Genomic DNA, 23,031 nt, shown 5'->3' with positions numbered 1-23,031 from the left:
AAATCAGAAAAAATAGATTTTAAAATAAAAGAAAATATTATAAATATGACAACAAAAACGATACAGTTTCACTTACCGGAAGCTTTCGTGACAGATTTCCTTCCTGCGATTGGTATCAATAAACCCACAGTCACAGCAACCCAACACACCACAACAGCAGCATCAACCCTGCCAGCTTTAGCTCATTAAATGAAATGACTAATTCGCGCTTCCACACACACGTGTAGCCCCCTCGCCACATTTGCATACCCACCACTCACAGCCCAAAGTGGTTCTGGATTTTAAAAAGCACGCACTCCAAACGACCCCCCCCCCCCCCTATCCACCGGCCCCAATTCCGAAAACAACCCGCAAACCGGATTGAAATCCAAAATTCCACCCCAGACTTCCGTCTCGTGCAGGCACAAATTTTGAATGAAATGCACCGTGCCGCTCCACGTGGTCGTTGCTATAGCAACAAACCCGCTCGCAATATACGCGCTCTCTCTCTCTCTCTTTCTTTCGCCCACTTACGCTGCCTCTCCTTACGTCGTACGGTTCATGCCACAACACGATGAAGAAGTTTACGTACGGCAGGAAAGAAAAATCCCCTCTTCCCATCCCAAAAAAGCACCCACCTAAGGGCTGGGGTGAGGGGCTGAGACCTGCAAGGGGTTGGACGATGATGCCAGCCTGCCTGCAAGGGGTAGTACAATCCACCAGGCAAACAGCCCCCTCCCTACACCAGTTGTTCCCCTTTATCTTGCCCCGCTCAGGGCGGGAAGTTTAGTTGGTGCAACCCTCTCCCGTCGTACCCCCTTTACCGCCCTGGAGCTTGGTGCCCAGAGCTTGCCAGCTCGATCGTGTACGTTTCGTCAGTTTAGAATGAGCCACCGTGCCGGACGGATCGTTCGATAGACTAACTGCGTGCGCCACAACGAACGAATCCACGCGAAAAAGGGCATCTATCCGGACAGACTCCCAGAGAAGAGGCGAAAAGGTCGAAACAAAGTGAGTAAAAAGCGTTTTGTTGCTTGCTACAGAGCGTGCCTCCAAGGCGGAAATGGCGGCAAAATCGAAAATGTGGACAAGCGTGGCCTAACGGAAATCTCGTTCGACGCTGCTCTTCACGCCCTCGTGCGCGTACGGTGACCCGGGAAATCCTGTGTGCAGTGTTGTGCGCTGATCGGCAGCGTTGCGTGGCCGTGTGTAGGACGTTCTCAAATGAGACCAAAACAAAACCCAGGAGAAAAAAAACGGTGTACGGTTCAGTGCGGCCCTCTCACTATACTGTCCGGGTTGCGCCCCAAAAAACTGCATCCAATCGGCAATCGAAGCTCGACGCGTGTGTACCGGAAAATGGAAAGTTGTTTCGACAATCGAAAACAAAAGCGTCGCGCTCCCAGCGAACTTGTCTGGGAGTAGATTTTTGTTTTGTTTGGTTTAGCAGTGTAGATGAAAGGGATGAAGATCACGCTAGTCATGATGAGGCAGAGCCTCAGTACGCGCCTCCCCGCCTACTCTAATTGCACGCGATGCGCGCTTCATCACTGATGATGTTGTTAAACGGCACTGCACGCTATCTGATCGCATATCGCATCGATCACTCGATCGCTCACAGCTAGTAGCCCCAACTACCTCCCACTGCTCAATTTTCCGAACAAACGGCTTGCCCGGAATGTGACAAATGCCTGGTGCCAAAGCGGCCTCGAAACAATACCGGGGCCCACCCACTTAACCCACTGACCAATCGCAGTGATCAACTTGTGTAAGATCACCTTGAACGGGCTGGATGCTGGGAACTGCTATGTCTGTGGGGAAACAGTTACACCTTAGAATGGGACCCCCACTAATTCCACGAGACGCGGGGGGCATAAATATCGGAATAAATAATCAGTCACGACCGCACGTTGCAATCGGTTGTTCTCCCACTGGATCAATAAGTAACGTAGTAGCACCGTGTATCAATGTGTGTGTGTGTATGTGTGTGTGTTCGCAAATTCCAGATTCCAGTTCCGTACTGAAACTTCAATTGCCATTCCGGCGTCACCGATGGTGACGCGTTTACAGCCAGATTCATTGAGTCAGCGCTCTGTAAACGTTGTGTTGTGTACTACACAAGCAGCGCAATTTTACACATGACCGTTACGCGTTATCGGACAGTTAAATGGCAATGACACGCACGATGGTAAATTAGTGTCACTAATAAAAACGAGCCCCAGGAACGCGTTGCCCCGATTGTCGATTAAGATGATCGATCTGCCCACCCTAATCAAACCGGACGGATCAAAGCCAAATGACTCCCCTCCACCTGCTCCTCTTCTGATACTGGAGTATTTTTGTTCCGCTTGCGTACGGTTAAGATAACAACAGTACAAGGTGTCATAAAGATTCTGTACGACCGTATCTCCATTTCCGCTAGAGGGATGTTCAAATAGACCGTAGACAGGTGTGGATGTGTGTGTGCAATAGACGATGAAAGTGTACTATAAATTGTACATCCCCGCCGTGCCTTTTGCGACCAAATGGCCGACCATGACCGTGCCTTTTTTTTGGTTTGGGCGAAGATATCATTCAACGTGCTTTGGACTAATACAAGGAAGATTTGACCCAGGTCCTGAAGTATTAGTCGGTTAGGCGCAGGTCCGTTCAAAACTATTTTTGATGAGTTCCGCTAGAACATCTATTGTTATGATATCTCAGTGATGCATAACAACTGGTGACTCACGGATTTAAATGCCAGAGTGGAGCTTTGATGAATGTTCAACAACAACAGGGAAGTGGAATAGTAATTCTGACCTAATCACGCTACTAACCCATTTTGAATATTGCGCAACAAGAAATTATTAGAATTAGTCTTGCTATCATGAGTCATCAAAAGAGTTCTCTTCAATAACTTTGATCCTGGCTCCTAACTGGAGATCTTCATTTAAAGATATTACATCACATCATGAGATTGTCTAATTCGCGTCTAAGTCTTCAAAAAATGATGATCTCACTGCTCAGATCCTCCAAGATCTGCGTAGAATGAAGTCAAAATAAGGCATTAAAAAGGGAAAATGTTTACCTGCCCCATGTCCCATGCGCAATAATACAGGCAGCGTCAGTTTCTATTTCATTCTTGTGGAATTTCACAACCTTGACCACACAACACTTGTGTGCGGGGTGCTTGTGTTGCGGCGTTTGTTTCTTCGTTACGCTTCAGAACGTTGCCTGAGAAGCTCAAGATTGTAACATAATGGCAGGTTTGCCAGGTAAGATGGTATGATGATCGAACGGATGCTTTTTGGGGGGGTAATAAAACCAAAGGGAGGCTTGGGTAAAACCCCAACATGGCAGCTCCCACCAATTTTGCTACACACTTCGGATCAATCTTCAACAGCAACAACAAAAAAGCCAACAGCTCGTGAGGCAGCCCGAAACGAAACCTAATCCAACATGACTGAAAGCTTTCGTTCTCTTTGCCCTCTGGACACGAGATGCGAAACGCAATGGCATTACTGCCAGAGAGATCATTCATGGGGGGTTCCATCGAGAAAAAGGCAAATAAAAAGAAGAAAGCGATGCAAAGAAAACAGACCAAACCTCGACCTCAACCCTGCTTACGTTCCGTTTGCGATGTGAGAAGCAATGCATAGCCTCCCAAAACAAACCATCACACACACGCACACGCACAAGATGGAGAGACGAACGAAAAGAACCCGACGAGGGCCACTTTTACCCTCGATCGAGCCCCTTCGGTAAGCCGTCATTAGACGATGGTGGGCTCGCGTGGTGCTCTGTGCTGGGAACCCCTTCTACGTGCAGGTCGTTTTTTGGTTCAGGAATGTTATTGAGCAGTGGCGCAAGACATCACTCCCACCGGCCAAACCGTGGTGACGGAAGGGAAGGAGATTTCAAACCTGTTTCGGCAAGTGCTTCGGAGGGCATAGCCAATGAGGGGTGGAAATCCAAAAGATTTTTGGAGCACAGAGGATTGATGCATTTCTTGGGCATGATTGAACGCTGGAGCGAATAACACATTTCGTCTCGCTGCTCCAGCCGAAGGACAAACTGGGCTGGTCAAGAATGCAAAGAAGTCAGTGCTCCCGTTCTACGTCGGAATGCTTATCTGTCCCAAGAGACACGACACACGAGCACACTGTTTCCCAGGTTTATCTAAATGAGCCATTAAAGGGTAATAGTCCCACGCCGTATCCACGCCGCGGCGAACAAACTAACCTTGCTCCCAATAAAATCTCACCCGGCAGTGGGGACCTATCATTAGCCGCTCGGTGAGTTGCAAAAGGTTTATATTAATAAATGCCACCCTTTCCCAATTCCACATTGCAGCAGTACTCGTTACCACGCCAGCATGCAGTTCAAGTGGACGTCCGTGTGGGGCTTCGTGCGCCGCAACCTGCTAACGACGCTTACGATCCTCGGCGTGATCGTAGGCATTGCGCTCGGGCTGGGGCTCCGTGCCGTACCTGCCGAGGGTGACAGTTGGTCGCAGCGGGACGTTACCTACATCAACTACGTTGGCGATCTGTTCCTGCGCACGCTGAAAGCGCTCATTCTACCGCTGATTGTGTCCTCCCTGATCGCAGCCGTCGGTTCGCTCGATCTATCCCTCTCGAAGAAGATCGGTGGCCGGGCGGTACTGTACTATCTCGCCACGACCGTACTGGCCGTCATCCTGGGCATCGTGCTGGTCGTTACGATCAAGCCCGGCTCGGACCGGGACGGCGGTGAGGCCGACGCAAGCGATGCCCCGCAACGTAACGTCACCACCGTCGACACGCTGCTCGATCTGGTGCGCAACATGTTCCCGCCCAACCTGGTGCAGGCGTGCACGCAGCAGTACCAAACCGTGCTGAAGCCGCCGGCCTCCAAACCGGACGAGACCGACATCTACCGGTGGACGATAACGGGCGCGTACGCGGACGGCATGAACATACTCGGGCTGGTCGTCGCGTCGATCGTGTTCGGGGTGGCGCTCGGCGCAACGAAGCGTGAGAACGCGCTGGTGCTCCAATTTTTCCAGCAGCTGTCCCACATCGTGATGAAGGTCACCGGATGGGTGATATGGTAAGGGTGGAAAATGTCCTCAACCTTGACATTCTGTGGCTTTTTGGAGTCTGCATCTCACACTTTTACCTTTGCACCAATCACGCTTGCAGGCTGTCACCGGTCGGTGTGACGTTTCTGATCGCCGCCAAGATACTGGAGATCGAAGATCTGGGCGACGTGTTCGGCAAGCTGGGCCTGTACTTTGCAGTCGTCGCCGGCGGTATCCTGTTCCACGGGTTCGTCGTACTGTCGCTGCTGTTCTTCCTGTTCACGCGCAACAATCCGCTCAAGTTCATCGCCAACATGGGACAGGCGCTTGCGACCGCGTTCGGCACATCGTCCAGCTCGGCCACGCTGCCCGTCACGATGCAGTGCCTGGAGGAGAAGAACAACATCGATCCGCGGGTGTCACGGTTTGTGCTACCGATCGGTGCTACGATCAACATGGATGGTACGGCGCTGTACGAAGCGGTGGCTGCCATCTTCATCGCTCAACTGCGAGGTAAGTGCGAGGATGATGAAGTCTTCACAGAAAGAGCCCTAACCTAACGGCTACTTCCCACCAGGACTTTCGCTTTCCTTCGGTAACGTGCTAGCGATCAGTATAACGGCTACGGCTGCCAGTATTGGTGCGGCCGGTATACCCCAGGCAGGACTGGTAACGCTCGTGATGGTGCTGGACACGGTTGGCCTGCCAGCAGAAGACGTTTCTCTCATCATTGCCGTCGACTGGCTGCTGTAAGTGTTCTTGAGCAATTTCCTTTCATGTAAGATCCCTCTAACGTTACTGTAACGATTTCTAGCGATCGATTCCGAACTCTGGTGAACGTGCTTGGCGATAGCTTCGGGGCTGCGATCGTCTACCACTACAGCAAGGCCGAGCTGCAGAACACGAAAAGCCTGGATGGAGGGCTGTCCGGTGCGACACATCTCTCGCAGGACGCAAGCGATCCTGAGCTGGCATACCACACCGACACGATACTGGCAAATGACGATAAGAACAGCCGATTGTAGATTGAGCTACAAGATCCGGGTGATATCAAAAAGACCCGCCTGATTGGTGCTATTTTATTACTCCTACTCGCTACTTAATGGCGCACTTTTCTGCGGATCAATCGCGTTTGCGCAGTTTACGAAGGAAGTGGCGGCTGTCGCGAAATTGGCCATCATGCTCGGCAAACGTACCGCGACCTTTTATCTGATCGAAATCCGTTATTACCCAAGTTGACCGAGTCGACGGAGCTCCACAGACACGCATTACGGTTTATTTGTTGTTTTTAAAACTCAATTTTTATACAAAAACGCATTTAGCAGATAAGATAGAAGCGGTAAGACAAATAATAGGCTACGAACCGTGTATCGTAGAGGAACAGCTAGGCTAGGTGAATTGGTATCGTGTGGCGTGTTTTATCGCAAACAATCACGAGCTGTAAAAGCTTGTGTTTTTTTTACCCTATCGTATGAAGTAAATTTCTATTAGTGGCTATATACGACCCCAGGGCAGGGATTAGCGACTCCCGCGAGCTCCATAAACGACGCTTCTCTCCCTCACAAATAGTCCTCCGATAAGATAGATAGATAGATAGATAGATAGATAGCTAAGGGAGTTCCGTTTTGGTGACAATCGGGTTTTGTAAACGGTTTTGAAGTGTTTTTACCCTCCCATCCCCCATCCATAAAACTCGATGACTGAAATACTGCTTTGAATTCTGAAGTGAGTGTGTATATCCACCCAACATACGCACAGGCAGCGCCAGTGGTAAGCCTTTGACCAAACAGATGACACGCTTATTGAGGTGCTGCTTGCACACACGCTTGCATATTGCATGGAATTAATCAACAGGGACCGGGGGCACGCTAATCGTCTCTCCTGCGCATGTAGGCGTCGGTGGTTGTGGTTGGAAAGGGGAGAGCTTTGAAGGAACAGGAGAAGACAGCTAGATAGTGGTGCCGTTGCCAGGTGTATTCGTATCGTTGGGGAGTGATGGTGATGATGATGGGCCGTTGCTGTCGGCCGTCTGACCTTGGGTTATGGCCGTGTCGAACTGTATCAGTATGACGAGGTATGTCGTCAGAGCGCCAACCATCTGCAAATGAGAGGGAGAAAAGTATTGATTATTACCAATTCTTTCTGCAACACACTGGCGTTCTTCAGCAGCCTCTCTGTTTTGGCTTCTGATTAGATGATTAGAGCAACAACTGCAGGGTTTTGATAACTGTTCTGACCAACGATCGATGATGAGCGATCGTTTGGAATGAAGTTCGTGAGCAAAAATGAACTACAGCTTTATGTATAACATAATTTGAAACGTTAGTCATAAGGACGATTACAAAAAAATACATCACTTTCTCTTAAAAAATGTGCCTACGCATATACTTAAGAAACGATCGTTCAACTAGCTCTATTTGCTGCACGAGTTTTTGGTGATGTTGCGAACGTAAAATCTATCGTTTCAGCTCAATTTAAATAAAAATAAATTTAAAAACGTAAACCTTTTTAGCTGTTGATATAACACAAGGGTATAACAATTAGTGTATGCCAATTTCATCAATTACAAGTGTAACAATAAAAACAAAACGGAGTGAAGCTACAAAAATAAGATACCCATCTAGTACGACATAGATTACAAACTAACCATGACAATGTTCAGCTAAAATGAACCAAAAATCGATCCATCAATGAACCATTTCAAACAATTCACGATCGTTTGGGATCGATCGATCATCAGAACAGCTACCTAAGCGTTAGTTTTGCTGAGAGAAGACGCAAACTGTGCTCATTAGTCTCTCAGCAAATTAACCTACTGGTAACTAAGATCAAGCGATAAACGACCTTTGCTTGCTGTAGCGCATTCACCTACCGTGCTGATGAGCGTCATCTCCAGGTTGATAACACCGCAGGCCGTTTGAGGTCCTTGGACGTGCAGCAGCTGGCTGGAAAACTTTGCCAACTGTCCAAACCAAACCCAAAAGACACAATCAGTTATAAATAAACCATACATTCTCCCCAACTATTTAGCGCTCTCTACATCCCACACACTTACCGCACTGTTTAGCGCACTTTCCAGGGCGGCCGGATTGAAATGGCACAGGATCGGCCCGGTGCGGTCACGCTCGCGCTGTACCAGATGGGCCGGGTACAGGATCATCAGCACCTTGGCCGCGTGCAGCACGATCCACAGCACGGTGTACACCAGCAGATACGTGTCGGTGACGGTCCACGGTCGTACCGTGGTCGCCCGATAGATCTCGAAAAACTGCAAGCTCAGCACCACAAAGGAGGCCGTCGTGGTGAACACGATCAGCACACCGAAGCATCCGTTAGCCTGCTCCAACAGCTGCGCAAGCCGCAGATGCGTACGGCGCAGCAGATCGATCAGGTGGGCGTAATCGTACAGTGCGCCGGCCGGTAGAACGATCTCGTGCGCTCCCCTTCGCCTCTCGTACCGCGTATCATCAGTACCCCGTACGAGCAGATGCCGGTTGTAAGACGCGAGCAGCCTGTTCGTGTCGTAGTAGCAGAAGTACAGGACATAAAGGACGTACGCGTACTGTAACAGCGCCAGCACGTTGATTACGTTCGAGAGCGTGTAGACGGCGGAGCTGCGCGCAAACCTCCACACGACCAGCTCGTTGTAGAGCAGATCCACCGTCAGCACACCGGCGAAGAAGAGCGCGATGCATGCCAGCACCCGGTTGAAGATGGTTTCGATTCGAGGGAAGTCGACCGTCCCACCGCAAAGGGAGAGATCAACAGCAACCGCCAGCAGCTGTTCACCATAGTGCCGATAGCAGTCGCGCTGGTAGTGACACCCGATCAGCACCATCATCACCACCCCGTTCTCCATGCTGTACTCGCTGATGTAGAGCATGTGCGTCACGAACGGCATGTGGTGGTCGAACTCGGCATGCTGCAGGACGGTCGCCGACAGTACGGCCAGCCCCAGGGCAAGGGAGTAGAGTGCGTTCAGTGTGCGGAACAGTCGCTCCCGCCAGCTGGACAGTGGTTGGGTGACGTGGGCGAATAGCGTAACCTCCCACGGCACCGTGCCAAACACTTGGCAGACGCGAAGCAACCGGTGCGCGGAGTGCAGGAATTCGTTCCGAAACAGATGCCGGTTGGAGAGTAGCTCAAGCACCATGCTGCGACTGCTTGCGCAAAGACTGGTTCCGGTGCAACTGCTCGAATGCCGGTTCCCGGTTTGCCCGCCACTGCCGCCTAATGCCAGCCGGCACGGTACATCGCGTGACTCGCGTGGACCCATCGGTAAAACATCCTCCTCGTGCAATTCCTAAGTGGTTTGGCGTTAAACTTTTACCATGTCTCCCGGCAGGGTGATTTTGATTAAAGGCTTGGCAAAGGTGTCACACACGCTGTGCGGAAGAGTGGCAACAGTGGCGGTAATTGATGGTGCTTTATTTGGCTTTCGATTGCATCTCGCACTCAGCGCGAACCTTGGGTAAAGGCTGAATCAAACTGGATCAGAATCATCAAATACGTGGTAAGTCCGGCTACTATCTGCGTTAGGGGAGATGATGCCGTACATTCATGCTTGCACCTGTTTAGCAGTATCATGTACTACTAGCTCTACAAGAAATTCCACACCTACCTTGCTAATGAGTGTTAAGTCAAGCGTTATCAGCCCGCATGCCTTACAGTGGTGCCGTTTGCCGTGTAGCAGCAGCAGTTGGCCAGCGAACTTCATCAGCTGCAATGGGCAGAGTTGTCACGGTCATGCTACCAGGTTCATCCTATAAGCGAATGCCAAATGCCTTACCGCACTGTTGCTCCTTCCGGCCGCTTCGTACCGGTTCGCGATCTCGTACAGTGTCGGTCCGGTCCGTTCACACTCCACCCGTGCCCGGTGGCCTGGGTAGAGAATGAGCAGTATCTTGGCACCGTGCAGCCCTATCCAGAGCAGCGTGTGCACCAGCCGGAACCCTTCACTCGCACTCCAAACCCGTTTGCTGCCCCTGCCAGTAGCCTTGTACACGTTAAACAGCTCCAGGTTAAGTACGACGAACGAGGACAGCACGGTGCAGACGATGAGTGGCCCAAACCGTCCCACTACCCGACCGGTTAGATCGCCCAGCTTCAGGTGTGTCCTTCGCAGTGTCTCGATCAGCTCGGCACAATCGCGCACTTTTGGGCGGGCTTGATGATCGTGGTATCTGGCGAGCACGCTGTTAACCGATCGATAGCAGGCGGCAACGATCAGCTGCAGCGCGGCGTACTGGTAGAGCGCCAGCACGTTGATTACGTTCGGCAGAATGTACAGCACGCTGTGGCACAGGAAGGTGCACGAAGGGTCATAATCGGCCCACCAGTCCACCAGCGAGGAGGTGGAAAAGTACAGCACGGCACAGACTAGCAGCCGATCGGTGATCGCTTCTACATGGAGAAAAGTGATCGACGCATCACAGTCGTGCAAATTCTTGTCAAGCTCAAAAAGCTCCTTAAGAATGGAGGCGTAAAATGGGCGACTCTGCTGACATTCGAGCATCGCGAGCAGAACGATCACGTTCACGATCACATTCTCTGTCAGGTACAGCGTTCGGATAGCGAAAAACGCGTCCGCCGTGTTGGAGGAATGATGAAGAACTGTTGCCGTACCGATTGCAACGATGATCATAAGACAGTAACCTTGATTGGTGGTACGAATCAGCTTCCGGAACCAATGCAGCTTGGTTGTTGGGCGGTCCGGTTCCAAAGGTTCTAAGTCCCATGCCACCAGCCCAAACACCTGACCGACTGTTAGCAGCCTGTACAGCGAGCTTTTGAGATTGAGTTGAAGAAACGATTGGATGGCTGCTGTTGCGAATGCCATTGCACCCCACGGATTACTGAGACGAGTTCCAAAGAGTTCCAATCTGTTCCTAGGTTCCCATTGGCGTGACAAATCACACTACAATTTGTCTTCATACAATATTGATGAGGATGATTCTGCAGATGATAAACATAAATACTACTGTATGTTATAAATGTTGTAAAATATTACTAAGGCCGTCCTATTACGTAGGTTTCTGTACTTTTGGGACTCAAATCGTGTAAGAGTCATATTCTTGTAGACTTGTCCCAGAGAAGATCGCTGCTTTGGAGACTGTTGCAATAGGTATTTTTCCTTCTTGATTGTTACAAGGCTGCCCATGTTTTGTTAGGTTGCTTCCCAAGAATTATCGGATGCTTCTCCCATTATTTTTATTGTTTATTTGTTCTACGATTCATTATGCAGTTTTTAGATTTTTTTCATTTGCATTGATTTGCAAGGGGATGATGCCAATACTTCACAAGAATGAACCCCAAAAAAATATGCAAAACATTTAAAAAAAAAACCACGTGTCTAAAACCATCCAAACCTGCAAACATCAGATTTCTAAAAGATAATTGCCATTTAGAGACTTTTCTGAAAGGCATTTTTCAGCTGTTAGGACTCTACACAATATGACATTTACATCTAGATTTACACTGGAACGATACTTACCCCGTTTCATAAAGGTTAATTATACATCGGATAACAGGCAAACCTAGGGGATTAGCTATAATCGATATTTCTGAATTGGAAGGTCGTTGATACTTGATATTAGGACATCACAATATCAAACTAAGCGTAAAAGATCGATTTTGCTATCGATTGAAGTCACCGCGAGAAGTTATTTGACGAGTCAGGGAAAGAACCGAACTACGTTCCGCCTTGTGGGAGTCCGCTAGTAAATCTGTGTTGCTTTTTATCAGGCTCTGACCTTGATGGCAAAAACTGATACGGGTTACCCCCAACGACTTTGTCACATGGTAGGAGGGCAAATGTCGTAAACTCAACAACAACAACAAGCTCCACGAAAGCCTCCTCAATCGTAAGCCCTCTTAACGATCGTTGAATCTAGCCTGAACATCAAGCAAGAATCAAATAACATTGTTTGCGTACGATGCTCACAATATTCTACCCAATCATTTGAAGGTTTGCGGAAGAAAAGGAAGAGATAAAAATGTCTAGCAATTTGAATAGAAGAAAAGAAAAAAAGAACCACGCGTATATACCACATCGGACGTCGGATGTGCGCCGAAGGTGCTATATACACCACGCGCGACCACGGTTACACACGGTGCTGTGACCTGCGCGGGATGGAATATTCTTTTTCATCGTGCGATCTAACGTTGACGCACGATGTATTTCGCGTTTTTTTTTATCAGCCTTCGGTCGCATTAGCATATCCACTTTGCATTTTCCAGTACGGCCGTACGAAAACAGCTGCTGAGCGGGAGGATGGGGCGAGCAAATAGTAGCACAAACATTGACGTTATACCATGCTGTTGAGGCAAATAAAACGTTTTAAATTTAGTTCTAGCAGGAAGCTGCTGGTCGCTTGTAACACGTCACCACTGGAAGATGATATCGGACGAATTGGTGTATTTCCAGCAAAGGATCACTTTGCGATCAATGATCAACTCTTAAATCGACGGTTTCAAGACACGACACCTTCACCTTCTTTCGGCATAACACGATCACCCAGACACCGGACCGGTACACTTTTGTGCAGCGATATACTTTATTTTGCTTAACTTTGATACGGGGTTCTCTCCATCGTTCATTGCATATCCGCTCTGATCTGCTGCTTTCATTTCAAGTAACTTGCAACTTCATAAACGCTACTGCTCAAAACTATACTTTCATTTTTTTTTTGCTTTTATCAGTCAAAACTAAACGTGTGTTTCACGCAAGACAAGAAGAAAAAAAACCAACCCAAAAGCATCCCAAAACTGTTACGCAGGGGTTACAGGTTACACACATACACTGGCCTGGGTTTTGGTTTGTTCTTTTTTTTTTTTACTTCCTTTTGCTTCTGTGCTGAGCTGGCGGATATTATAACATTACGGCTTTTTTAAAGCTCAATTCCACTAAAAATGAAATACAGTGTGGCCGGTTTGCATACGCAGTTTACTAATATACCTAGCTTTTTTTTATTGCATGCATCGGTTATGCTGCAATCGGCGCCCTTGATTTTTTGTTTTAGATACTTCCGTTTCCTCCGCGCGGTAATTTGGATGGGTGATGTTGTGGCCGTTGTATTTTAATTTTAATTTGAAATAGTACTTCTACAAGGAGTTTCTACGGGCGTCTGTATGTCTCGGTTTATTTATATTCAATCGGAAAGCAACACTTTTACCATACAACTCTTCCACCAAGTCCACCGGAGTTTTGTTTGTAAGTGCTGCTGTGAAGAAACATTGTATCCACACGTTTAAAAAAAAACCAAACAACCACTAAAACGCTAGTATGCAACCATATTTTTGTTTTCCTACACTAACTCCCACACCCTTCCTTCCTTTCCGCTGACAAACGGCTCCTTTTACACTCCCATTTTCGTTATCTTTTTTTTCGTGTTTGTTTGTCTGTTGGCTAAATATGTCGACCATGTAATAAGCAAACGATTAACAAAGTAAATACATTCAACCTTTCTTTTTTCTTTTAAATATATGTACACACACAGGCGCTACACAGGTGTATATACTATTCGTTCACCTTACTACTACAGCAAGGCATACGGGAGGGCGCGGTGTTCCTCTCTCTCTCTCTCTCTGTGTTTATATCGTGCCTGCCCTCGCATCAAGGACAAGGTGCCTTCTGATGTTAATCGCGTATGATACTTTCCCTCCTCATCTAATGCCGTGGTGGGGACGCGGATGACGGCTGGAGATGTATATTTAGAGACATGTTTCATTTTTCCTGCACGTTTTTTTTTTTTTGTTTTTCTGCGCCTCTAGTAAGCCTTTTCGGTTTTCGGTTTTTCGTTTCGTTCTTGCTTGCCAACAAGTCTATGGGCCAACAAGTTCGTACGTTCGTGCACGGAAACAAAAGTGGGGAAAAACAAGAACGTGTCGGGTGCGTTAATGAAGCGCCAAACTTGTAGATACATTTGCTATCGTCTATCACGGCGCTCTCACTTTGTGTTTTTTGCTTTTGGCCCGGGGCTTTTGCGTGTTACTACTACCTCTTCTTGTGTTGGCGCACTCCCCCGTGTCGATGCTAAAAACTAATGCTTCTGCTGTAGCAGCTGCTACCGTTTACTACTATTATTACTACCGCCTACTAACCTACTAGTGGTCGTTTTGTTTACCCTCGATTGCTTCCTCTCTCTCTCTCTCTATCTCTCCCTTCCGGTCGGCCGTCTCGCACTCACAGTCTAAAAGCTGAATTTCTTATTGGACATGCCAAAAGAAATAACACTCGCACGCGCGCGCGCGCATTAAGTTTTTGAACAGAGTTTCCCTGCGTTGCTTCCCCGGTGGGAAAAGCGGGACGAAATCTATGCGTTTTGCGAATTGAATTCGGGTACAGTTCGGTAAGAAAGTGTAGAACATTGTGGTGCCGGGATGACGGTTGATTCGAAGCGCGAAACAACACAACACAAACAAAAACGAAATTAAAGGAAGCGACAGAAGCGCCCTGGTGCACATGCTCCAGCTGTGGTGCTGATCTTCCCCACACAACACGCAGACACACCGCTCACTTGATCGAAATCTGCGCGAAGCCGACGAGCGACTTCTCGTCGAGCTGTTCGCCGGGCGCACAGCCCGACCGCAGCTGAAACGTGACCGTCCGCAGCGTGCCCCGGTGGTCGATCAGCTTCTGCAGGTTGGCGGACATGATCGCGACGTCCAGCTCGTCCAGCAGCCCGGCCCCGACCAGCTCGGCCGCAATGTCCTCCGCCGAGTCCTTGCCGACGACGAACTCGAACTGGATGTCGTTCAGCTCGCGGTTCGCGTTGCGCATCCGCAGCACCAGGTTGACCGGTACCATCGCGCCGAGCGACATGGCGCCGACCGCGGCCGCCGTCGCTTCGAGCGTTTTCGGATCGGTCGGCTGGGTGGTCGACCCGGTCACGGTGACGCCGGACCGCTCGGACGTGTCCTCCGTCTCGGACGAGGACGAGTCCATCCGCTCGAGCCGGTTCATCGGCCGCTCGTCCGTCTCCGAGTCGTCCGAATCGTTCTTCCCGTTGTCCTCCTCCTCGCTCGACCACACCCACTCGCCCGTCATCGAGCGGTGCAGCCGGCCGGACGCGCCCGCCTGCCGCTTCGCCGCCTTGTGCACGCGCGTCTCCATCGACGGGCCGGTCGCGAGCAGCGTCTGCGTCAGGTACTTCCGGTCCTTCGCCTTCTTGAAGAACGGATGCTTCAGCAGCTCGCTCGCGGTCGGACGCTTGGTCGGTTCCTTCTGCAAGCATTCGCCGATCAGCTTGCGGAACGTCTTGCCGTACGCCTTGTACTGGTCCTTCTCTTCCGCCCCGGTATCGATCGTCGGCGGATCGTTCTGCAGCGTCAGCATCAGCACCTTCATCGGCGGGTACTTGTGGTACGGCGCCGTCCCGGTCGCCATCTCGATCGCGGTAATGCCGAACGACCAGATGTCCGCCTTGAAGTCGTACCCGTGGTCCTGCTCCATCACCTCCGGCGCCATCCAGCACGGCGTGCCGACGAACGTGTGGCGCACCTTCTGCCGGGACAGGTCGCCCCCGGTCGCGAGCCACGCGCTCACGCCGAAGTCCGCTATCTGCACCGTGCCGTCGTCGCCGAGCAGTATGTTGCCCGCCTTGATGTCCCGGTGGATCTGCCCATTGCTGTGGAAGTACTCCAGCCCCTTCAGCACCTCCTTCAGCACGGTCGCGATCGTCGGCTCGTCGAACACGCCGTGCCGGCAGTTGACCGTCCGCATCCGGTGCTTGATGATGTCGAGCAGGCTGCCCCCCTCGAGCAGCCGCAGTATCAGCCACAGCTCCTCCTTCACCACGAAGCTGGTGTGGTACGTGACGACGTTCTCGTGGTTGCAGCTGCTCATCGCCTGTATCTCCTTCAGCAGCTCGTCCATCGACGTGTTCCACTTCTCCAGGTTGATGCGCTTGATGGCGCACTTTTCCTTGCGCGGCAGGCAGTACGCGTTGTGCACGACGGCGGTCGCGCCGACCCCGATCACATCGTTCAGCTCGTAATCGTCCCGGCTGTTCGGCCACGGTGTGATGGGCTGCGGTGGCGGGGCCAGATTCGCCGACGACGCGGACGCGGACGGGCTGGCGGCGGCCGCGACCGACTGCACGGCCGCTGCCATCGCACCGAGCGCACTGCTGCTGGCGCCTCCGCCCACTCCACCACTGCCTCCGGTTGCCATTCCACCAAAGGGCGGAGGGAAGGGCGCGTGAGCAACAGGCAACGAGCGGTATGAATGTGAAATGTCACCGAACGGAACGGAACGGTTCCGCGGGCCGCTGGCGTACGGACGTGCGACGGCAGAAGAGGGCCTTTGGAACGTGCCTTCCCCTTCCCTCCGGCTGTTTTGTGTACGTGAGCAGACAAACACACTCGCTCACCTCACTCGCTCACTCGCGCTCGCTTGCACGCTCACACTCTCACAGCCACCGAAAAAATGCAGTACCGTGTGCCGCCTGTCCTGTGTCTGCCCGATGCGACCGAACCGTCCTCTTGCTGGGAGGGAGGGGGTTGTGTGCACAGCACAACCACACAGCCACACCACACAAACACGAGATTTATTTAGATATCGGGGACCGTCCCCCGATTCGCAACCGTCGCACCCGTCGATTCCGCGCGGGCGCCAACGTCTGGCTGCCGTCTGGCGCTGCCGTACGACTTTATGATGACCAGCCACAGCACACGGCGAAATATCACCGTCAATGTGTATGTGTGTGTCGGTAGCGGTGTGGTTTTCGATGGTGGTATTTGCTGCTGCAGCTGCTGCCACCGGAACGATCCCACCGTCCGTCCGGCTGCGGTGCTCGTCGGCTGTGTTACGTGTGATGTGTAAATTTTTCCAGCCACCGCAAATGCCGCAGACTTCCCACTTCGGTGCGCGCGCGCCTCTGTATGTGTGTGTGTGTATGTGTTTGTGTGTGCGTGTGGCTATGTATGTATGTTTTGAATGTTGGAACGCACCAAGGTAAAAACCAAACGGCCTTCTCTCACTGCAATCGAGTATCCGCACGTCTCCGTCCTCCCTTTGTCACACACCGCACTTCCCTAGAGGCTGCTGCTGCTGTTAGGGTTTGGATTTGCGGTATGATAAGGACGGCGAACCGACAGTTTAGATAAGGGGCAGGGGTGGTGTAACGGGAACACTTCTTGCGATAGCGGCCTATCTGCCCAAACACCGTCGCACCGGAACGGAACGGGGCCAACAACAGCAACAACAACAACGAGCGCTCTCGCAATCAGCGAAGGCAGCCTTGATGAGTCATGTTCCGTCGTTTGTGGGTGTGTGTTTTTTTTCTCCTTATTTCGGCACCTACACACACGCACGCACCTTTTTCGGTGATTGTTGGTCACTTCACTCTTTCCTTTACTTCGCTCCTTTTGCGGTCACTTCTGGTGCAATCGATGACGAAAGGAGGGAGCGGGGGGAGGGGGAACGACCGAAGGAACAAATCAACGTCAACAGTAATCACACACGCACGCACGTATCGACACGGTCTTTACCACAACACGGGGGGCTCTCTCTGCTGTGTGTGTCTGTGTGTCTGTATTGTGTTTACCGAACGGTTCGTTTCGTTTCGTCACACGGAACGCAAGTGAATGCGAAAGAAAATCACTTCCACTGCACGGAAAACGTCGCACAAACGAGCGGATTGCAGCCGGATCTTTTTCTTTTGCTTTCGCAGGAGAGCAGTACGGATTTACGGGGACACCCGTGATACCCCCGGTACGTGGTTCTCGACCTTTTTTTGAAGTGTCGCGATGACGGGTGTGGTGATGGGCCTGCGCTACCATCGCACGGAACGGAATGATTTGCTCCGCATCCAGGCGGCAGTGGATGCGATTCGTTCCGTTTGCTGTGTGCGGAACCAAAACAATCCGGTTGGGATTTTTTCAAGATTTATTTATTAGTTTGTCGGTGCAAAACTGTTCATTTTATGAGAGAAAACGTGAGAAGGGAAATATTTAAAACAACACAACCAATAATTGTCTTTGATTTCCATTTTTCCATTCAACATTTCCACTTTTTACAAACAAAACTACGCAACTTTTGTGACAAGCTAAGCTGAGCCCCGCAGACCGGTTTTCGTGAGCTCGCTAACGCTCCAAATTGGTGAGATTTTCCCTCGCTGCGGATGCTTTTTGTAAGTAATTGTAAAGGTTTTTGACGTTTCGAGCAAGGGTTTTTGAAGGATGGCCGCCAAAGAGCTCGCCTTGCGCTGCGGGTTGCCATCCGGCAAGTTTGGCAGCGTCGCAGTAGGTTTGTTTTGATTCGCTGCTGTTTGGTTCGTTCCGTGTTTTCACCGCTGGAAGCCGCACATTAGAAGCCGTCCGTGTTGTTCCTACCTTAGGGTGTATTGCCCACTGCAACGGCCATAATCTTTTTTTCTCCGTCGCATTGAAGCTCAACTCAGAAAACTCATACATTGCATTTTCGCCCATCACTTCTACGGCCTCGTCGCGCCCGTGTATGTGTGTGTGAGTGTGGATGGGCGATTTGTTTCCCGGCGCCGGAAGAAAAAGTTGAACCATGAGCAGCCAAAGCAGCGGCATGGCTGGCAGCCAGCACACGAGCAGCGCCCTCGCCCGCAACCACGAGATCGAGCTGACCGCCCGGTTCTCGGAGCAGATGGCCCAGCTGTGCATGTCGGCCGACTACTCGGACGTCACGTTCATCGTGGAGGGCCAGCGCATCCCGGCCCATCGCGTCATACTGGCGGCGCGTAGCGAATACTTTCGCGCCCTGCTGTACGGGGGGCTGCAGGAGACGAAGCAACACGAAATCACGCTCAACATCCCGCTGATGGCGTTCCGCTGCCTGCTCAAGTACATCTACTCCGGCAGCATGTCGCTGATGCAGATGAAGGAGGAGCACCTGCTGGACACGCTCGGGCTGGCGAACCAGTACGGGTTTGCCGATCTGGAGATGGCCATCTCGGACTACCTCCGGCAGGTGCTGTCGCTGGGCAACGTGTGCGCAATCCTGGACGCGGCCCGGCTGTTCGCGCTCGACGGGCTCACCGCCGTCTGCCACTCGTTCATGGACCGGAACGCGGCGGACATACTGCAGCACGAATCGTTCCGCCATCTGTCGCTCGATTCGCTGTGCAGCCTGCTGCTGCGGGACTCGTTCTTTGCGCGCGAGGTCGAAATTTTCCAAGCCGTCTTCGACTGGTGCCGGTGCAACGGGGACACCGTGCCGAACGTGGACGTCGTCGTGGGGAAGGTGCGGTTCGAGCTGATGTCGCTCGAGGAGCTGCTGACGGTGGTACGGCCGTCGGGCATACTCGACCCCGACCGGCTGCTAGATGCGATCGGGGAGAAGATTTCCTCCAAGCAGCTGCCCTACCGTGGAGCACTCTGTAAGTGGAACCCCCCTCAGCCCGGAGGGCAATTGTTCGTGTTTCCACTAACGCTTTTCCACTTTCCAACAGGGCCCGAGGAGAACGTTGCCACACCGAAGTTTAACTCGCGCACAATCCACGGCGAGCTGCGGTCCGCCCTGCTGGACGGTGATACCGTGTCGTACGACATGGAGAAGGGCTACACGCGCCACTCGATCAGCGAAACGGGCGACAGCAGCGGCATCATCGTGGAGCTGGGCAAGCTGTTCATCATCAACCACATCAAGGTGCTGCTGTGGGACCGGGACACGCGCTCGTACAGCTACTACGTCGAGGTGTCGGTCAACCAGCGCAACTGGGAGCGGATCGTGGACCACACGAAGTACTACTGCCGCTCCTGGCAGTACCTCTACTTCCCGGCGCAAGCCGTCCGCTACATACGGCTCGTCGGTACGCACAACACGGTCAACAAGGTGTTCCACGTGGTGGCGCTCGAGGCCATGTTCACCGAGTCGACGACGCCGGTCGTGGACGGCATACTGCAGCCCGCGTACAACGTGGCCACCGTCGAGCGGAGCGCGAACGTGATGGAAGGCGTCAGCCGGACGCGCAACGTGCTGCTGAACGGGGACGTGAAAAACTACGACTGGGATTCGGGCTACACCTGCCACCAGATCGGCACGGGCGTGATACTGATACAGCTCGGCCAGCCGTACTGGATCGATTCGCTGCGCCTGCTGCTGTGGGACTGTGACAACCGGTCGTACAGCTTCTACATCGAGGTGTCCGCCAACATGACCGACTGGGAGGTTGTGGTGGACAAGCAGTCGGATCATCTCAAGTCCTGGCAGCACTTTGCCTTCCAGCCGAAGGTGGTCGTCTACATCCGCATCGTCGGTACGCACAACACCGCGAACGAAATGTTTCACTGCGTGCATTTCGAGTGCCCGTCGCAGGAGCCGGAATTTTTGCGCCGCGAACGAGCGATTCCGATCGAGGCGAGCGGGGAGGAATCGGCGGAGGAATCCGTTGTGGATGAAGCGCCCTTGCGGCAGGAAAGTGTTACGGACTGATTGAAGCACAAAGACGCCCGTTTTTCGCACTGAGAAGGCTGTGGTGGCTGCCGGTGGTGGCCTATCCTTTGCCTATTTTTCTAGTTTGGAATCTCTTTCAAACCGAAACAAATGTTCTAATTACGCCAAATTGGCTTCTAAATTATTATCTGTGAAAAGGGATACTCCCCCTGCCCTCTCAATACTCGCCCTCTCTCCCGGTCGATGGTGATAGCTCTTCTCCACCCTTTATCGAGTACAATCGATTTTTTAAATCATATATTTTACACTCGGTTTAAAATTGTAAAATGCTTAAAATAGAAATACACGATTATGTATGAGTGTGTGTGTGCCTTTTTTCACAAAACACGCATACTAAAAACAATCAAATCTGGAGCAGTTTTTAGTCATCAGCGTAGGGGTGCGGGGTGTTTAAAGCACACTCAAGGCAAACAGACACATTTTATCTTATCTGAGCAGTGTTTCAAGTGATTCCCTAACGGCAATCGCGCCGTGAAATTGCCAGTTTAATTGTCTTTTTGCACCGAGCGGAAGTGGTTGCACGTTACAATGAAGCTTCTCGGCTGGTTGGTCGTTGGGTTTGTTTCGCTAGCCGTAAGTGTTCACTGTTGGTATACCTTTTTGATGGGAAATGTCTTTAACTTTTGAATCTCTTTTTTGTTTTACAGCTATCTCGAGCCGATTTTGTGGAGTGTGATTTGGACCTGGACGATCCAGCAATACTGAGCCAGCTGCCCCCAGAGTGTCAGAACGTGAACGAAGTGACCAAAGCGTTGATGCTGGCGGAAGCGGCAAGCTTCAAACAGTTCCACCAGAAGCTAACCGAGTACGAAGCCGCCCAAGCACCCGAGGATGGCGACGGACTCCACATGGACATGGAGTTCCGGAACGAGCTGTACGCAGCGGCCAATCTGCACACGTGTCTGAACGGGACCGAATCACTCGACGCTTACATACGGTGCGTAACGGACAGGCGCCAAATAATGCTCGATATGCTGGAGCAGCACGCCGCAACAGGCTCCCCCCCAGCAGCTTCATGAGTTGGTGGGGGTGTAAAGTTGATCGATCGCCGTAACGCGCCCGTCGCGTTTGTTCAGCTTGGCCGAATCGAACTGTATCAGTATGATCATGAACGAAAGGAGCGCAACAAAGATCTGCAAACGGAAGGTGAGAACGAGGATGAGCGTGTAGAAACACACCCCCCGGCCGCTTACCGAGGATAGTGAAGACAGCTCGAGCTTCAGCAAACCGCAGGCTGTCGGGACGATCCGCTTTCTGCCCAGTGTTAGCAATCGCAGGAGTGCCATCTGCTGTGGAGATGCGAAATAAAACACAGTTTAGCTACAATCTTCCCCTCTCCGGGGTGACTCCTCTCTGCCCTAATACCTAATCCTCACCAACCGTCGCTGCTTTGCCGCTGTGAGACAATTCGAATAAAATAGTGCCAAAGCGCATTTGCTGCAAGAGACAAAGCAATGGTCCAAGTGATGCTGACAAAAACGAAACAAAATATCATCAATTCAAAAACATTTACCTCGCGTTTGATCATGTCGCACGGGTAAAGCACCATAAGAAGTAGACAGATGTACAGAGCTAGCCACATCACGTTGCTCACGATGTAGATGGAGTTCGCTTGAAGTTCGTTGGCCTGCAAGTACTGGTAGATCTCCAGCAGCAGCAAACTGGTGACATTGATGGCGAGGAACACGTTCGTCACGATCGCCACTTCGTACGAGCGCGTCATCAGCTGTACGCAGTGGTCTAGCTGTAGGTAAAGGTGCTTGATCTCCTGCAACCGTACTGCGCGATGCTTGCCAATGGCAGTGCGCAGCTGTTGGTTAACTGTATGCTGCAGCTTGTAAATTAGTACCGTACCGGCATAGTACTGTGCTAGCGACATGCTCGCCAGCATGTTCGGCAGCACATAGGCGCCCATGGTGAACAGTGTAGACCAAATGCCCCCATAGAACAAGTGAGCCACCGCGAGCCCCACACCGGAGGTAAGAGTAAAAAATATCCCGAACCAGTACAGCCTGAGGCGAAGGTAGAGCAGCAGTTCAGTCCACTCGGACGACGACACTGTCGCGGCAACGGTAACGATCCGCTCTAGACATTGGCTGTACCGTACCGTCTCACTGTAGCCCCTGAGCATGGTCTGCACGGTGATGCATAGGTTCAGCACCATCTCGTTCACGTACAGTACGGCGGTAAAGAACGGGATCGGCAGTTCGAGCAGCTTTACGGTCGCTTCGTAGCAGCACAGTATCACCCAGATGAACGTGCCGGCGGTGAGCAGACATCGGGCCTGCTTAAAGTACGCCCTAGAAGGTAGGTCTCGGGCCAGACAGCATGGTACATTGCTCAGCAGCTGAGCGCAGCGTAGGTACAGTTGAAAAGATTGGTACAGTTGCAGCTTCCTAAGGTGCTGCACATCGCGCCCCTCGGACATGGCGTGCTTGAGCGGCGAAACCTGCACAGGACCACACGTGCCACACAATACTGGCGTACGGTTTGTGCACCAACTCGGTGCATATGCAATGTAATTATAAGGCTCTACTAATACACATAATTACGTGATGGTAAATAGATGAATAAATAAATAAAT

General features: G+C 51.5%; 6 protein-coding genes across 7 annotated transcripts; 2 read left to right on the top strand and 4 right to left on the bottom strand.

The window, feature by feature from the left end:
• Window positions 1-870: 870 nt before the first annotated feature.
• LOC120949919 (excitatory amino acid transporter 3-like) lies at window positions 871-6,745 on the top strand. 2 transcript variants are annotated; one of them, XM_040367524.2, is made up of 5 exons: window positions 871-990; window positions 4,315-5,049; window positions 5,142-5,533; window positions 5,598-5,769; window positions 5,835-6,745. In XM_040367524.2, exons 2-5 carry the CDS (start codon window positions 4,334-4,336, stop codon window positions 6,043-6,045), a joined length of 1,491 nt encoding a protein of 496 aa, XP_040223458.2. In that variant the 5' UTR covers window positions 871-990; window positions 4,315-4,333; the 3' UTR covers window positions 6,046-6,745. The 2 variants fall into 2 exon arrangements, with proteins under 2 accessions (XP_040223458.2, XP_040223457.2); XM_040367523.2 differs by having other exon boundaries at window positions 4,312-5,049.
• On the bottom strand, window positions 5,991-9,322 carry LOC120949920 (putative gustatory receptor 28b). Its single transcript, XM_040367525.2, has 3 exons — window positions 8,076-9,322; window positions 7,893-7,982; window positions 5,991-7,118 (listed from the first exon to the last, which is right to left on the bottom strand). The coding sequence occupies exons 1-3, from the start codon at window positions 9,294-9,296 to the stop codon at window positions 6,969-6,971; spliced, it is 1,461 nt and encodes a 486-aa protein (XP_040223459.2). The 5' UTR covers window positions 9,297-9,322; the 3' UTR covers window positions 5,991-6,968.
• A 153-nt stretch (window positions 9,323-9,475) lies between these two features.
• Window positions 9,476-10,859, bottom strand: LOC120961412 (putative gustatory receptor 59e). The gene is made up of 3 exons (XM_040385125.2): window positions 9,810-10,859; window positions 9,642-9,740; window positions 9,476-9,550 (listed from the first exon to the last, which is right to left on the bottom strand). The coding sequence occupies exons 1-3, from the start codon at window positions 10,857-10,859 to the stop codon at window positions 9,476-9,478; spliced, it is 1,224 nt and encodes a 407-aa protein (XP_040241059.2).
• A 1,693-nt stretch (window positions 10,860-12,552) lies between these two features.
• LOC120948509 (serine/threonine-protein kinase OSR1) lies at window positions 12,553-17,794 on the bottom strand. The gene has a single exon (XM_040364914.2). It carries the CDS (start codon window positions 16,191-16,193, stop codon window positions 14,535-14,537), a length of 1,659 nt encoding a protein of 552 aa, XP_040220848.2. The 5' UTR covers window positions 16,194-17,794; the 3' UTR covers window positions 12,553-14,534.
• A 273-nt stretch (window positions 17,795-18,067) lies between these two features.
• Window positions 18,068-20,795, top strand: LOC120949476 (BTB/POZ domain-containing protein 9). Its single transcript, XM_040366799.2, has 2 exons — window positions 18,068-19,371; window positions 19,444-20,795. The coding sequence occupies exons 1-2, from the start codon at window positions 18,540-18,542 to the stop codon at window positions 20,424-20,426; spliced, it is 1,815 nt and encodes a 604-aa protein (XP_040222733.2). The 5' UTR covers window positions 18,068-18,539; the 3' UTR covers window positions 20,427-20,795.
• A 568-nt stretch (window positions 20,796-21,363) lies between these two features.
• LOC120961413 (uncharacterized) lies at window positions 21,364-23,003 on the bottom strand. The gene is made up of 2 exons (XM_049611186.1): window positions 21,823-23,003; window positions 21,364-21,763 (listed from the first exon to the last, which is right to left on the bottom strand). The coding sequence occupies exons 1-2, from the start codon at window positions 22,873-22,875 to the stop codon at window positions 21,461-21,463; spliced, it is 1,356 nt and encodes a 451-aa protein (XP_049467143.1). The 5' UTR covers window positions 22,876-23,003; the 3' UTR covers window positions 21,364-21,460.
• Window positions 23,004-23,031: the final 28 nt, after the last annotated feature.

Source organism: Anopheles coluzzii, chromosome 2 (genome assembly GCF_943734685.1).
Source record: "Anopheles coluzzii chromosome 2, AcolN3, whole genome shotgun sequence".
Lineage (NCBI taxonomy): Eukaryota > Metazoa > Arthropoda > Insecta > Diptera > Culicidae > Anopheles > Anopheles coluzzii.
This window is presented reverse-complemented; position numbering and strand designations above follow the sequence as displayed.